Raw genomic sequence first — 17,550 nt, 5'->3', positions numbered from 1 at the left:
TGCTTTATGTATGAATTGAATCCCTCTATGTTTATTGCAAATATTCTGTTTCCCAATACATGAAACAAACGCTAATAACGTTGGATAATGCAGAATTTGCCAGTCTGTACTGTAATGTCAGTGTGTTGATATTGTATATTCTAAATGTTTTCAAAATTTTAAATGTATTCTAAATTGGCATCCATACATGTAACGTTTTTAGAAATGTCTGCATGGGCGTAATATGTATGCCACACCTATATGTGGCACTGTAAACAAACACAGACAGAGCTGCAGGATACACTCAAATCACGAAGAATGCAGTGAGCATGCGCGGGAAGTTCTTATTGTTTTAGCAGTGATAATAAACTTAGCATTGCCCGCAAAACAAACACATCTCTGTGATCCACCATTGTTGCTCATTGTGGTACTTGTTTCCGAAAGTTATCTACATGGCTAAACAATGGGTGATGTTTTGGGAAATTTTTTTCATGTTATCCAAAAAAATAATTTCAATGCACAGAAAATGTCAGTTGTCATAAAAATAAAAGTCTGAAATGTACAACAAAATTTATCCTAAGTAACATTTTTCAGATTTGCAAACAAGTAGACAGCGCCCTCTAGTGAATTTGTCATCTTAAACAAAATGGCCACCGATATCGCTAATAACAAGGGTGTACGAGTCTACATAGAGCACATTGATTTATAAGAAATCAACTATTTGTTCACATTAGCTCAGGTCTATAAAATGATATATATATACTAAATACACATGAGTTATAATTATATATTTACAAACTATAAATTTGTCAGTATTACTGAAAAGAAAGCCATTTTGGTTGACTGCATTCGGCCTATTTGAGTATTGCAAGATTATATAAGTTCCATCTTAGTTCAGAGTGCAGGTAAAGTGACACCTGCTCCATAAATCCAGAATAACATCTGTCTCCCGAGGGATAAAGCCATAACTCACATGCCTTGAATGCCCAGCGATGGAAGCAGCTCCAAACAAGAGCCAACAAATTCTACACACATTTACACTAGGTCAGAACATTAGGTCAGAATCTGCCAGGGCTTGACTGTATATATATTATACGACCTAAAATGATTCCTACCATTGTCAGCAGAGATGCAGACAAATATTCAGTCGGTGGTCAGAGATCAGATCTAGCTGAGTGTTCAGAAGAAACCTTTTCTAGTACATTAGGTGTTTGTATTTGCGTATAGGCTAAACATGAAGTAAAATTGAACTATGGTGTGTATTTTAATAGACACATATGCGCAAATATACAGTAGACAGTAAGTGTGATCTTTTATGATCATCCATTTATTGGTTTAGGAATGCAAACTTGTCTAGGATCTGCAAAACTCAACGTTTTATATCAAAAACAGGCTGCCTTTGGTAATCATTTGTAGAATAAACCCATGATATGTTACTGTACGTCAGAATACAGTCATTATCTATAATTCTAAAAACACTGAAAATAAGTTTGATTAATATATGAGATGCGATTGAATTAAATATATGAATTTAGTTCACTGAGGCATCTGATTCCACCAATTATGACATGTTTCTGGATTAACATCTATGTTGATCCTGGAACAACATTCCAATCAGCCAATCAGAATGAAGGGATCCGTTTAGGTTTAGGCTTAGGGTTAGGCTTATGCACTTCTACATGATTGTTATCAAACTGTTAGTCTCTGCTGATTTTGGAATAATTTACAGTTATGGTTGGGTTTAGGGGTAGTGAATAGGAATGGATTACATTTTTCGACAAAATTATGTTCCAGGATCAACATAAATGTTAATTCAGGATCTCATCGTGCTTGGCAACATGATGTGCGAGGCATGCATATAGTAAGTATTACACAAACTACTGAAAAAAGACCCCCACCGCAGAGTAAATAGCTACATTTCCATCCAAAAATGCGAATATAGCATAAAATATGTGCAAATAAGGCAAAGTTTCAATCCACTAAATTAAAGAAAACTATATTGTCACTTTCTGATAAACCGCTGCCAAATATCGAAAAGAAAAACACAATTTGCTGCGGTAGGAGAAGACTTCAGAAGACGAAATGCAATGAACATAATGCGGTGGCTTTTGAAGGTGTGGGATGCTCTTTGGGATCGCAGATGCTGTTCTGGAGGTAATAATAATAATAATAATAATAATAATAATAATAATGAAACGGGGCGACGCATTGGCACAGTAGGTAGTGCTGTCGCCTTACAGCAAGAAGGTAGCTGGTTCAAGCCTTGGCTGGGTCAGTTGGCATTTCTGTGTGGAGTTTGCATGTTCTCCCTGCGTTTGTGTGGGTTTCCTCTGTGTGCTCCGGTTTCCCCCACAGTCCAAAGATATGCTGTTCAGGTGAATTGGGTAGGCTAAATTGTCTGTAGTGTATGAGTCTGTATGAGTGTGAATGAGTGTGTATGAATGTTTCCCAGAGATGGGTTGCAGCTGGAAGGGCATACGTTGCGTAAAAACATATGCTGGATAAGTTGACGGTTCATTCCGCTGTGGCGATCCCAGATTAATAAAGGGACTAAGCCAACAAGAAAATGAATGAATAAATGAATAATACTGAACCACTGTGATTACAGACTTTAGCTGAGGGATTTTAGAATGCACAAAAGAGCATTTCAGATGTTTTTCAATGTGCTCGCTTCGCTGGTTTGTCCAGTAATGCTGTCCATCACACCCCTTTCTATCACCACATGATCTTTTAAAACAAAATCACATGACTTAATTTATTGCGCATACTGGAATTTATTCAGTAAAGGTAAAAAGTGAAGTAAAAAAAGGAAAAGGTTTATCCTACTCTGTTTTACGAAATACGTTTTGAAGTGCATCTTGGTGTTTCCATCAAAGCATCTAAATGTAAACATAGCTAATGCCTAATTTGCATTCTGTCTAGCAAGAGAGTTTAAAAATAAAGCCAGCACCCGGTCATCATGGTATAGTATTCTCCATTGTGATTTGCCATCGTGCTCAGATCCTCCATCCTGAAGCCTCTGTGGATCTCTGAGCCCCAGTCTGCCCCGTATCCCATCTGCGAGTGAGTGTCTGGACTGTGGGAGCCGTGGCCAGAATCCAGCGAGCTCTCTGAGGGAATCTCCTCACAAAACATCACCACGCGATCCTCCAGATCACTCGCTGAAGCCACAGTGCTGCTGGAGCCCGTCCGGCGCTTCTTAAACGACAGACGTCGCTTCATGTTCAGCAACATGATGTCCCGATGTTCTCACAGAGTAATCCGATATAAAAAAATTAAATAAAAGTCTCCAGATATCAGAATCTCCTCTTAACATCCATTTGAAGCGAGTTCTTGTCAGAGTAAATGGTTTGTGAATGCAGGCAGATGTGACGACGGATCCTCTAGGTGTATCTGGCTGACAAAAGCAGGGTCAGTGGGATGTACCCAAGCTCTGCAGGTACACGTCCATGTTTTAGACGCCCTACGGGAAAGCCTGGCTCATCTGCAGCCACACCTTGTGCTTTTAATCTTTTCAGCTCTCAGCTGTACTACACTTATTGTGCTCTGCTTTCAGAACTACTGTTGTTTTCAGACTCTTCCTGCTGTCTTTTTGTTCTTGCGTCAATAACAGTGACACACCCTCTATATAGAAAACTCATTCATTTGATCTGGGTGGCATTTTAAGACTGTTGTTTTTCATTTGCAAAATACTGTATCGTTCATTTCAGTGCATGCTATGAAGATTACATTTCTCAGGATATTTAAGTGGTACAAATATCTTTAAATCTAAAGTAAAATAAATTGCCTGTCAGGGTTCTGCCACTCTGGTCTTGTAAATTCTTGTTTTGGTGGCAGAGCTCTGACACTACCCATGTCTGGTCCTGTTTCTGTCTCTGTGTGCGCGCGCGCCGTCGTGGGTGTACGCGGAGTGTGCGCGCTGCCGCTTGATGTGGCTCTTGTACTAGTGTTTGTGTTTGTTCTGTCAGCATCGCGCTGCTTTATTCTCGGCGCCTACGTCTAGTTGGTTTCAGTTGGTTGGCACTGAGATGAAGCATGCGCGTTGCTTATGTGTGAGCGCACGGTAAGGTGTTTATCTATTGTGTGCTCGTGTCTTGCGTCTCTTGTCAAAGCACGTGGCTTGGTGTTCACATTGTGGTCACGTGCTTTTGTCGTGTGCTTCAGTGTTGTGTTTTTTGTCATGAACATGCGGTTAATGAGTTCTCTCATTGGCTGCATGTTCTTGTCCTGTTATGTGAGCGCATGGCTTGTGTTGTCTCTCTGTGTCATGCGCTCTCCCGTCTATTGTCTTGTCCCACCCTCCTTGTTAACCCATTATTAGTTAATTGTGTTCACCTGTTTGTGTGTTAATTTTCTACAGTTATAAACCCCTCACATTTGCTGTCCTGTGCCAGTTCGTCATCACATGTCGTTGTATGAAGTCTTGTCCTGTTATGTTTCCAGTCCTCAGCCTTGTCAACCTGCCCAGTCCTGTTTGTATGTGTATGTATTTGTTTTGTTAATGTTTTCCCCCTCGGGGTAGTTTATTTTGCATTTTATTTTAATTTAATAAATTCCCCATTTTCCTGCACTTGAGTCCTCGCTCCTTTTTACCTATTTCCCCTCACCAACCCTGACATTGCCAGTCAGGTAAGTAATTAAAGGGTCACGAAACACCAGAACACAGTCATATAAGGGTCCCATGTTACTAAAAATGCTATAAGGACACTTATTTTTCACTAAAAAGTGAAAATTGGTTGTTTTTGAGTTATTTTGAGCAAATTCGTTCTTCTAGTTTGAAAAGAAATTTTGAAGCTGTGTCACGGCGATTAGAACCTTGTGTAAATTTCAGCGTGGAGATTGGATGTCTGTCCTGGCGGGTACAACATGACGTCATTGAGTTTTCAGCATTAATTCATAAGAAAAACTTGATTCGAACCAATCAGCATGCTCTATTGTGAATGAGTGCAACTTCATTAATATGCATGATATAGCTTCGAAGACTACAAGTGTTCAGAGACATAATTAAAACAAGTGGAAGAAGAATTGTTCAGAGACATGGGTCACTGGGATTCCCTTTTAAATGTGCCAAAACAAAATTTTTGGTTCCATATCTTGCAATGAGAGCACATCTCGCGTGTGGATCAAAGCAGTTGGATTACAGTGGTCTGCTAACATGCAACAAAAATATGTTTGTAAGGAACATTTTTTATCCGAGAGCCTTTCGAATCTGCAAATGGTGAAATTTGCCACTGATCTCCTTTATAAAAAAGGATGCGGTTCCAGTTGGGGTTGATGGCCCTGTCTACACGGATTTGGTAAACGAGCGATCAATGATCGTTGTTTATGTTAAGTGGCAAAGTTAGTCAGTATCATCAGCAGTAGTCTCTCAGTTTTTGACTAAACATCCGAATAGTTTTTATAAAATAGTCTAATGCCCGAAGGTTTGATGAGGAGGCACTTACTCGTGTTTGTGTATGATGGCGTTAAAGAGTTTTCCGTCTCTCCAGCTGGTGGTGAAGTTATCGCAGCGGATACCGTGATATCCATCCACCATCCGCTGGGACCAGAAGAGCAGCTTCTCCTTGGCTGACATGTCATCTGACTGACCGTTCACCTGGATATCTGAAATCTACCAGCCCACAAACATGAGCCTTGTGCATTAAGAACATGCTGTAGCAGTAATGGTGTTGATCGGATGCAAATTAAAGGTGCCATAGAATGAAAAAAACATATATAGCTAAACATAAGAGTTCAGTACATTGAAGTACAAGTTGAGCAAAAGAAAACAAAAATATGTGAATCAGAACAAAACTAAGACTGTGATGTCATACTTGGGGTTGCTATAATAGCAACATTTGATTGGCTACTAAATATGAAAGCTGATTATGTATGAGGGACTCTTATTTTGAAAATAAGAGATGCGTTAGCTCTGGGATAAGGTAATGGTGTGGAGAACTTCATTTCATTACAGTTTGTCGGAATACAGAATAGAAAAAAGATGGATTATACATTTAAGCAGCCCCTGCAGCTCATTAATATTCATGATCTTTCCAAATAAGGTAAAGACAGAGCTTAAATCTAAAATCCTAGGATTGTAAATGGACATGTTTCTGAATAATTTTTGCATGTACCTAAGCCAATTTCTATGTAGATTTACTCCTTTCAACAGTTGAAACAATACATTCTATGGCATCTTTAATAAATAATCAAAGTGATTGATTTCACGCACAAATCTCAGTCATGCACCACAACACGAATTCAGCCCCTCTGAATACCATTGACCTCTTAAGAACCTTCTGAGACCTGTTATCTCGAAAACCACAAAAATAAACAGATTTAAAGAAAAATCCAATGCAGTCAGGATCTGTATGTATCTTAGTAAACACCAGTATCTGCCACAAAAAACTATGAGATCTCAAACTGAGCAATTTAAAATTTAAAGTTTACTAGATATACAACAACAAATGAACTACAATATATTTAATAAAATCTTAATTAAATAGGATATTTGTTTGATATACTGGCAAAATTAAGATTCAATGAATCAGTTCCATCTGAATGAATAGATTCACTAAAATAAATGTTAGAGTGTTTGAATGATTCTTCTTAAAACCACAATGTAAATGCGGTACTAAATGTTGCAGAATGTTTACATTCCAGAAACACAAACATTATTTTTGGCTGCTATTTTGACTAAATATGACTGACCAGATGCCCTGAACTTATACCCAGGATCCTTGAGATTCATGTGGCCCAACAATTTATAAACACATTGACATGTCCCACATCTAAAGCAACAATATATTTGGGTCAAAGACAAGATTCCCTTATTTGTGTCAGAATCAAATTTACAAAAGAAATTTTTTAAGCGTGGAAAGCATTTTTAATGCCAATAAATGGCCATTTTGAAAATAAGAAATTCATTAGCTCTGGGATAAGTTAATGGCGTGGAACATTTTATCTCATTATAAAATTATACGTTTAATCACCCCCTGCAGCTGATTAATATTCATGAACCTTCCAAATAAGGTAAATACAGAGACTTTCATTCTAGGGGCAAATCCTAGAGTTGTAAATAGACATTTATTTACACATGGAAAGCATTGTAAATTCAAATAAAGGGCCACCAATTTTCCTAGTGAGAGTACAACAATGACAAAAATAGTTCCTCAAGCTTCCTTAAGTTTAACAAAGCTGATTATATGTATGTGGAACTCTTATTTTGAAAATAAGAGATGCGTCAGCTTCGGAATAAGTTTATGGCATGGAGCATTTCATCTCATTACAGTTTGTCGGAATACAAAATATGAATGTAGATGGGTTATGCATTTAATCACCCCCTGCAGCTCATTAATATTCATGACCCTTCCAAATAAGGTAAATACAGAGACTTTCATTTGAGGAGCAAATCATAGGATTGTAAATGGAAATGTTTTAGGCATGGAAAGCATTTTAAATGCAAATAAAGGGCCACAAATTTTCCTAGTGAGACTACAACAATGTCAAAACCAAGCCTCCTTACATTTAACTATTTTCTATGTATGTGGGACTCTTATTTTGGAAATAGGAGATGCGTCAACTTTGGGATAAGTTAATGGCATGGAGCATTTCATCTCATTACAGTTTTTTGAAATACAAAATATGAATAAAGATAAATTATGCATTTAATCACCCCCTGCAGCTCATTAATATTCATGACCCTTCCAAATAAGGTAAATACAGAGACTTTCATTCGAGGAGCAAATCATAGGGTTGTAAATGGAAATGTTTTAGGCATGGAAAGCATTTTAAATGCAAATAAAGGGCCACAAATTTTCCTAGTTAGACTACAACAATGTCAAAACCAAGCCTCCTAACATTTAACTATTTTCTATGTATGTGGGACTGTTATTATGAAAATATGGGATGCGTTAGCTTTGGAATTAATATTTCTACATTCATATTTAACAATTTCCGCAAATAAAAGAAATCTAAATATGAGTGACATAACGTTGCCAAATTATTCAATATAACGCACGTCTGTAATCTGTACTCAATAAATGATTTATGTATATTTCTTATTAAAATAACATTACTATGTCATTTACAGATTCTTTTGGACAAATAAACACAGTGTGATTTCAGCTGTTTTGTGTCATCACAAAAACAGAAGATTGCAGAAGGACATTAATCTTCAAGAAACGATCTGGCACCATATTAAACTCTATCTTTTCAGTCTTTAAAGACTCTTTCATTTCCTGAGATCGTGGACATCTTTTATACTAAACACATCCACCAAAACCTTTCTGGTCCTACAAACATTTTTCATCCATCTGAGGAAAGTGACTGACCCGATAAGCGTAACGGGCTGAATTAGTGTGTATCTCCCATTGTTTTTAATTGTGTGAGGTGAAATGAATCAGAACTGAGGCTGTAATTACACACATTGAACAGCAGATTCACTTCATTTAGATCTGAAAAACAGCCTGGATATTAGATTATGGAATTAGATTACATTGGAGACCTCATGGCGCCAAAAGCCTGAGCTGATTTACCTAGAGACTCCTTCATTTTTGCATACTCAGATTATTATTGTTGAGTGGGCCTGATTAAAGGACATTATTAAACAAGACAAACTTTAATTTCATGAGGCAGATACTGGTATGAAAGTGAAAATGATTGACCGTCTACTGTTTGATTGGAAGATTTAAAATCAGGATGACCCAGAGAGACCCCAGCGATTGACCCAGATTGAAGCGATTGACCCAGACTGACTGAAGTGATTGACCCAGACTGATTCGGAGCCCAGAAGGAAGCAGGAGGAGGTGAATGGTAAAGGGAACTCAACACTGACAGAATAGGAGACCTGGAAGTGGAGGATGATGGTCCAGATCAGACCCAGGGTCAGCTTTGGGTTTCCGTCAGCGATGTCGTCATTCCTGATGTTTACCAGCTTGACCTGTGATTGGCAGAGAAGATCAACAATTCAATTATTATATATTGTGAGTTAAAGTTTGATCTGAGAGACTGCCCTACAAATGGGGTATATGCACACAAACTTTTAAATTCAGTCAGCAAGCTCCAGGATTCCGGTTAATTGTCATCCCATACAAACCGCCACGTTTAAAATGCGATTTCTTTAAAAAACAGAAATATTCACTGCCTGGCTGAGATCCGATATAAAGTGATTATCAGACCAAATAAGAAGCACTGCATTCAATTATATATTTTTTTAAATTTAAATGTCTTTAAAATATGGAAATTAGTATATAGGATCAGTAGTATGGTGTATATATGCATGCTTGCCATGATGACAGCACATAATAATCTACTAGACATTTTTTCAAGACACTTCTATACAGCTTAAGGTGACATTTAAAGGCTTAATTAGGTTAATTAGACAAGTTATTGTATAACGATGGTTTGTTTTGCAGATTATTGAAAAAAATATATAGCTTGAAGAGGCTAATAATTTTGTCCTTAAAGTGTTTTTTAGAAAATTAAAATGCTTTTATTCTAGCTGAAATAAAACAAATTTAGACTTTCTCTAGTAGAGAAAATATTGAAAAATATATTTATTTATAATATAATGTACACTGAAAAAAGTGTTGCATGCAGAACTGTTGCAAACAATTTGTTTGTGTTGAATTTAAACAAACAAATTAAGTTTAGTAATGTTCAACTTAATTTGTTTGTTTAAATTCAGCCCAAATAAATTGTTTACAACCTCTTAACGTAAAGAAATTGAGTAAATCCAAGGAATCATCTTTGAGTAATTTTTTTCAGTTTATTATTAATCTCTCACTCTTCGACTGTACAGTAATGACATTATGTAAATAATTATATTGATTATGAAATTATATGATATTTAAAGACAAAAACAGCCAAAACAATCATGAAATGGCCTCCACAGACTCCAGACCTTAATTTAGCATTATAGAGGCAGGATGAGAATGCCTGGACAGAGCAAAAAAAATTAACTTGGGTCTGGTATATGGATTTATACTAAATACTGTCTTTTGCTAGCTAGCCATTATATTCTGAAAACAGTGGCTTGGTTTTCTCAATTTTGTGTACATATTACTTGTCTATCTGTTCATATCTTAATGCAGAGACCGCTGGAATGTCATTAAAACTTTGCAAACAATACTATATATATATATATATATATATATATATATATATATATATATATATATATATATATATATATATATATATATATATATGTATATGTGTGTGTGTGTGTGTGTGTGTGTGTGTGTGTGTGTGTGTGTGTGTGTGTGTGTGTGTGTGTGTATATATATATATATATATATATAGTAGAAGTCAGAATTATTAACCCCCTATAAATTTTTTTTTCTTTTTTAAATATTTTCTAAATGATGTTTAAGAGCGCAAGGAAATTTTCACATTAAGTGTGATAATATTTTGTCTTCAGGAGAAAGTCTTATTTGTTTTATTTCGGCCAGAATAAAAGCAGCTTTTAATTTTTTAAAACCCATTTTAGGGACAATATTATTAGCGCCTTTTAGCAAATTTTTTTCCCGATAGTCTACAGAACAAACCATCATTATACAACATTAATTTTTACAAATATGTTGAGAAATTACCCTTTAATTAAAAATAAAATGGTAAATGTAGTAAGATTTTAAAACATGGTAACAATCAAAACTTTTAAACTGTCTTAAGATTCACTCATTAATTAGAAGTTACTGATTAATTGATTGACTGTAATTATATACAGTATATGCTGTATATGTTTCAGTTATGACTTCTTCTTTGTTCTTAGTGTCCAAATAGACCAAGAATGTGCAGAAAGTGTAGAGGTTGTGAATGGATTCTGTGTTTAAATACAGTGGTGTGTCTTTGTCATGATGTTCCAAACCTGTATAATTTACCTCCTTTTGACCTTCCAAGATGCAAAGTAAATGCTTTAAGATTTGAAACAGATTGACTACTAATAGTATGTATTTCTTTTTATAATGTTTTGATGATCAGTTTCTTGGGGAGCGAAATGTATTCCCAGAAAACATAAGGAGTCTCAGCATTCTGCTACACATCCTTAGATGATAAAAATACAGGTTTGGAAACAAAAGAGTCTGAGTAAATGAGTGCAAAAGTTTCATTTGGAAAGGTCTCGTACCTGCCGGTGTCTGAGGAAATCCAGTGCTATCTGCACATTCTGCAGTTTGTGGAATCGCATGCGTCCTCTCTCACGAGGCTGAGGAGACAAACACACAGAGCTTTACACACACAACACACTGATGAGACTGAGCTGCGTCCTCCAGAACCAAGAGGAGGCAGAATGGAGGAATGAAAGTGTGGAGAACAACACAGGCTCATTGAAAATACATGCTTCAGCCTACATTTGTGTGAAAACGCAAAAACACACTTCATTGAAACACTAAATGAACACTAGGGGGCAGTATGACGACAACCACTTTTGTTCCTTTTCACACTAATGATACTTACAGGGACGTATTATTGATGAATCCGGAATTATTTTTTGTGCAGTAAACACCAAATAAACACCACAAAACTTAAGCGCTGTCTGTGATTAGTAGTGAATATGTTTGTGTCACTTATCGATTTCCATATGGACACTTTTCTGGCGTGCTCAGTTTTCTCATAGCTCACTTTGTACGCTGTTGTGCTTCAGAGCGCTCGGGTTAGAGTCTGGTGAAGCACACGTCCACAAAAGAGAGAAAAGCAATGTAAAATCAAGGTAAATCTGTGGTGGCAGTGCACTTTTCTTTTACGTCTGGTTGTGAAAACACTATTGGTTGGGTTTTGGGAAGGGTTTAGCTTAGTGGTTCGCTAGCTTATCTGTACGACAAGCCCCTGCCTCCGATGACCATGTAGACAGCGGCCTCTAGTGGATTTCTCATCTGAAACGTCCAATGAAACATACCTAGAGCGATGTATTTTACGAGCGTATTTTGAGGCGCGTATTTGCAGTGAGCCTTCCACTTAACATTTACAATGCAAACACATCATATTTTACAAATACATTAAAAACTCCATGAAATCAGAACCGAGTAAGTTCTTAAATAAATAACCAAGATCTGCATTACTTAGATATAACCCACCACAACTTGCAGTTTCAGAAGTAAAAACAGAAAATGCAAGCCATTCTGTGGGGTCTTTAAGATTGTAAGACAGAAATGATGCTGTTGTGGCTTCAAGGATGTGTGATAAATTATTGTGAATGAATGTATTGTTGAAAACAACTTTGCTATATAAATCAAAATTCTGACTAAATCTGTCCACATGGCGACGGTCAAAACCGATGCAGTTTTCGATGCAGTTTGGGCTGTTTGTCCACACGAAAATGTAGGGTACAGGGTGAAGATTTTCCAAAACTCTAGGTACAGTGTGGTCGTGTGGACAATACAACCAGAATTTTCATTTCATGACATTAACATGTTTACTGTTTTCTTCTTTCTGATTGGCCAGCATGGCTGGGTTCACAGCAAATGTGGACGCAATTGAGTTTGCAGTAAATGTGTTGCGAATCCTGCATCGTTCGCATGACGGGATGGTAATCCACCTCTGTTCTCACATTTGCATTGACTTGTATGCAATGTACTTGCGCAAATACTCGGTGTGAACCTAGCATAAAAGGCTTTTATCGCCACCTGTTGGTTTGGATGGATGGCTCAATTTTGAGGTGCATTTTTGCGTTTTTATGTGGAGATTTTTCTTTTTAATCTGTTTATCTGTTTGCATGTGGTTAACTAACTAACTATTGAACTAATCAAACTAATTTGGCATGCATTATAAATTCTGTATGTGTTGTTTTGTTTGTGCATACATTTCTCCATAATAAATATACATTTTATTTAACAGCCAAGGTTACAGGAGATTTCATTTGCATTATCTTTCACACACCCAAACTATGAGGTTCAGATAGATGATGTTATAAAAAGAAATAGTGTCAGCCATGCGCAAGCCGCCAGAATCAAGACCCCGATATACTACAGGTCAAAGTGAAGAGTGAACTGGTCATTCAAAAGCAAAAGCAGACAAAACGAAAAGGAGCCTGTTATTATTTACATTCAAGAAATGTTTAGTCTGAATAGTAAACTGCCATTGGTTGATAACGTACGACAAGAAAAATAGAGCTGATGTATTATAGCAATTGAAGTTTAATCATAATTAAGATGAAACTGACACTTGATTACCATGTTTAGTCATGTAAAGCTGCTATCGCTACAGCAAGTTTGGGCAAATAAGCTCAAATACACTGCAAAAAGGTTCCGTATTTCATGATATACAGTTTTTTTGTCTGTTGATTTTCGGTTGTCAATTGTATTATGGGATGTTGTTCCCTGCTCTGTCGACTTTTGATGATGAAAATTTAACTGTGTGTTTTATCAAAGTGACTATCACTACAGTTTTAGTGATTTGAAATAATATAATGCATTATAAATAATATAAAGAGAATTAAGTCTGTAAAATAACAGGAAAAGCACTGGCAGTTTATTACCAGGTTTTTACAGCACCAAACCAGACAATAAATCACTTTAAACAATTAAAAAAATGTCAATAAAAGTCACTTTTTAAAGATTTTCAGCATCAAATGTTGTTTGAGAAAAGATCAAGGCCCCGTAATGCAATTCAAAAGCATATATAAATAATAATAATAAGAAATAAATCATCAGTGTTAATCTGATGTGTTGATTCTTGCAGAAAAATAGAACATACGATGCAGACCAAATGTAAACAATGTATGCAATCTACTTCGATTTACTGCAATGTTGCAATCTAATAGGTCGTGCTGCGACATTTCAAACTTCTACTGGTCATAAACAAAACTTTCATCTTTCATCTCAAAAGGAAAAACTATTTAGCACACACTTGTGAATGTGAATGAATACGGGATGAAGGAAGTCAATGGAATCAGAGTCTTAAGTAATGTAAATAACAAAAAATAAATTTGCAGTAAGTATATCGGGGACTTCAATGTAAATAAAACAGGTCTACTTTATATAAAGTTTTTAGATATTTGGATACACTTACAGATGAAGTCAGAATTATTAGACGCCCTGCTAATTTTTTCCCCAATTTCTGTTTAACGTTTTTTTCAGCACATTTCTAAACATAATAGTTTTAATAACTCATCTCTAATAACTGATTTATTTTATCTTTGCCATGATGACAGTAAATAATAGTTGACTAGATATTTTTTCAAGACACTTCTATACAGCTTAAAGTGACATTTAAAGGCTTAATTCGGATAATTAGGTTGACTAGGTAGATAATTTATGCAAGTCATTGTATAACGTTGGTTTGTTTTGTAAACTATCTAAAAATAGCTTAAGTTGGCTAATAATTTTGACCTTAATTTTATTTTATTTTTTTTAATAAAAGCTGGTTTTATTCTAGCCGAAATAAAACAATTAAGACGTTCTCCAGAAGAAAAAATATTATTGGAGATACTGTGAAAAACTCCTGAATCTGTTCAGCATCATTTGGAAAATATTTATAGAAGAAGAAAAAACTCAAAGGGGGGCGAATAATTCTGACTTTAACTGTATACAATATTTCATACACACTTATATTTCACACTGCAAAAATAAATGCAGGGTTCCAAACAATTCCTTCATGTTGTCCTAACAATTAAGTTAACTTAACAAATTTAAGTGGAATGAATATTAAAACAATTAAGTTGACTTCAAACAAAATCTCAAGACTAGTTGTTTCAGCTCATTTTAAATAAGTAGTATCAAGCATATAACTTTTTGAGAGTAACCTTGAAACAAACATCAGCCTGAAATCAACAACTTGGACTCTAATACGAACAGCAAGCAGATGAATGCAAGACTACACTGTAAAAAATATCAGTATTTTGTGACTTGCTTTCAGTTTATTTACAGTTGTGAATTGCATTATGGGATGTTGATCTCAGCTCTTTGATGTTGAAAATTCAACTCAGCAGTTTAACAAAGTGACTTTTATTGACATTTTAGTAGTTAGAGATAACATAAGTCTGTAAAAAGAACAAAAAATGTACTGGCAGGGTTTTTGTAGTGTAATATACAACATCAACCCAGACAATATATCACTTTAAACCATTATAAATATTCAGAAAAGTCACTTTTTCAGAACCTTCCAAGGTTAAAAGTTGCTGGAAGAAAGATCAAGCTCCAATAATACAATTCAAAGCAGAAATAAAATTGGGAAACATCAAAACATGAATCACAAAATACGGGAAACTGCTAATATATGGATATTTTTTAACAGTGTACAAGACGACTGGCGGACGTGTGAGCATGCGCAGGTCTGCCACAGTGAGTGACCCATGCCAATGAAGCGTCCGCATCAATCACTCACCAACCGCACGCTCCGCACAACGTCCCGCTCCCTCGGCTTCAGCCAGAAACAGAAGAGCAAACAGAGAAATCAGCAGAGAGATGGAGAGTCAGAGGAGATGGAGAGAGCAGAGAAACAGCCCCAGAGAGAAGCTCATGACCAGTGTTGGGTAACTTACTTAAAAGAAAATACTATTACACCGAGTTTCCGTATTTTGTGACTTACATGTGTTTTCCGTTTATTTACGGTTGTGAATTGCATTATGGGAGTTTGATCTCTAATCTGTCGACTTTTGATAATACATTTAAATAAAAAATTAAATTTGTTAAAACTACAGAAACTAAATTAAATATGTCTTTATGTTTCTCTTTTACTGATTTTTCCTGTTTATTAAGATTTTATATCATACAATCTAATAAATGCTGAGTTATTTAAACGCAAATTGGGTAAACTTTGCATTAGTTCATATTACATCCAGAATTGACTTGAAATTTTAGCATTTTAGAGTGTATTTCTTCCCAACATGTTCATTTGGGGGCAGCATGGTGGCTCAGTGGTTAGCACTGTCGCCTCATAGCCCTGGCTGGGTCAGTTGTCCTTTCTGTGTGGAGTTTGCATGTTCTCCCAGTGTTGGTGTGGGTTTCATCCAGGTGCTTCGGTTTCCCCCACAGTCCAAATACATGTGGTACAGGTGAATTGGATGAACTAAATTGGCCGTAGCGTATGAGTGTGAATGTGAAAGTGTACGGGTGTTTCCCAGTACTGGGTTGTAGCTGGAAGGACATCCGCTGCATAAAACATATGCTAGATAAGTTGGCGGTTCATTCCGCTGTGGCGACCTCTAATAAATAAAGGGACTGAGCCGAAGGAACTGTGTTCTGTGAGTTTTGCTTAGATTAGTTCCAGTTTTGGCTTTGATCTAGATTATTCTAATGCATATACATAACTATATAATTATATAACTTCTCTTTATTTAGTATATTATAAGTAGCTGTAATTAAATGATCAAAAACAATCTTGTTGCAGTGGAAGTCTCCTCAACCCCCATCCCATACCCAGTGGATTAAAGATGCCTTATTTTTTGTTAAATTAGAAAAAATTAAACATAGTCTTCAAGGTTCAGTGGTCAAATTTTCTAATATTTGGTTGCCTTTTTTGGAACATGTTAAAACTCTGAGACTTGAGGCAATTACTGTGGAGTAAATGGTTGCCATTCTTGCATTTTTGTTTTGATCTGTGCTTCCAGTTGAGTATTAGTGCTGCTGACATAGCACAAACATACAACTTTTTCTTGACATAAAACCACAAGTTAAGAATGTGCCACCCCCCAGCCTATTTAGTTTAATACATTTTCCCTTTTTTTCTCGCTTTTTTAAAAAAAATTCTTTTCTATTTTTTTTCTGTTTGTTTATTTTTATTTTATTTTATTATTACTGTTTATTTTACTTAATACACCATGCTGTCAACCTCAACGTCTCGTACAGACCTGTTTATATGCTCAACTTGAAAATTGATTTATGCACATCATATAGTGTTTATGCATGTCATATACTGTGTGTCGCACAATATGAGGGTTATAGTGTGGTTTATTTATTTATTTATTTTTTTATCAATGTTGTACTGTTATATATATATTTTTTTCTGTTTGTACTGTTATTGTCTCTTTTTACTTTGTTTGTTAACTGTCAAAAAAATCTAATAAACAAATCTTAAAAAAAAAAAAATGATCAAAAACTTTTGAGTGAACCCTAACTTTACTTTTATACTCTAATTAAAACTAATTACAGTAAGTAACTCCACCCAACGCTGATCATGTCTCAGTTACAGCCAAGAAACCAAGCAGTTTGATGGGGTTATGTCAGGAATTAGGCTTGGAATATCTGAACCCAGTGCTTTGGGTGCGATTCAACAAAACGCTTTTCTAATTTGAAGACATACTCCAGGGCAGGTTTGGATTTGTCTGAAGGCTGGAGGTTTTGACGTGGGATTAGAGAGATCATTTGAGTTTGATAGTTAGTTTACACTCACCAGCGTCTCTCCAGAGAGGACCTCCAGGAGGGAGATCAGGTTATGTCCATCTCGGAGATCTTCGTACAGGTCATTCACGTGACGCTGAGTCTGAGGATGGAGAAAAAGCAGACGTTAGTCCATGAGTTTCATAATAAAAGTCCCTGCCAAAGAAATGTCAGTTTTTTTTTTTTTTTGGTGCCAAACCTGATTCTTAAAATCTGATTGGCCAATCAAAGCACTGCAACTACAAAAAATAACTTTGCTCTGAGTATATCATTTACT

At 35.9% G+C, this 17,550-nt stretch overlaps 1 protein-coding gene across 18 annotated transcripts in view; it reads right to left on the bottom strand.

Moving 5' to 3' along the window:
• The window catches only part of plecb (plectin b), a 246,872-nt gene that overhangs the window by 53,082 nt on the left and 176,240 nt on the right, over positions 1–17,550 (bottom strand). For 9 of the 18 annotated variants that reach the window (XM_087286464.1, XM_087286470.1, XM_087286468.1 and 6 more), the window contains 4 exons: positions 17,287–17,376; positions 11,087–11,164; positions 8,795–8,899; positions 5,424–5,590 (listed from right to left, as the gene is read on the bottom strand). In XM_087286464.1, the coding sequence (XP_087142590.1) occupies positions 5,424–5,590; positions 8,795–8,899; positions 11,087–11,164; positions 17,287–17,376 (440 nt within the window). Of the gene's footprint in view, positions 1–5,423; positions 5,591–8,794; positions 8,900–11,086; positions 11,165–15,279; positions 15,316–17,286; positions 17,377–17,550 lie in introns of all 18 variants that reach the window. The other 9 variants (XM_087286465.1, XM_087286471.1, XM_087286476.1 and 6 more) reach the window with 2 other exon arrangements.

Source organism: Danio rerio, chromosome 16 (assembly GCF_052040795.2).
Source record: "Danio rerio strain M-AB ecotype USA chromosome 16, GRCz13ab, whole genome shotgun sequence".
Lineage (NCBI taxonomy): Eukaryota > Metazoa > Chordata > Actinopteri > Cypriniformes > Danionidae > Danio > Danio rerio.
Note: the sequence above shows the minus strand (reverse complement) of the source record. Positions and strands in the feature narration are given on the sequence as shown.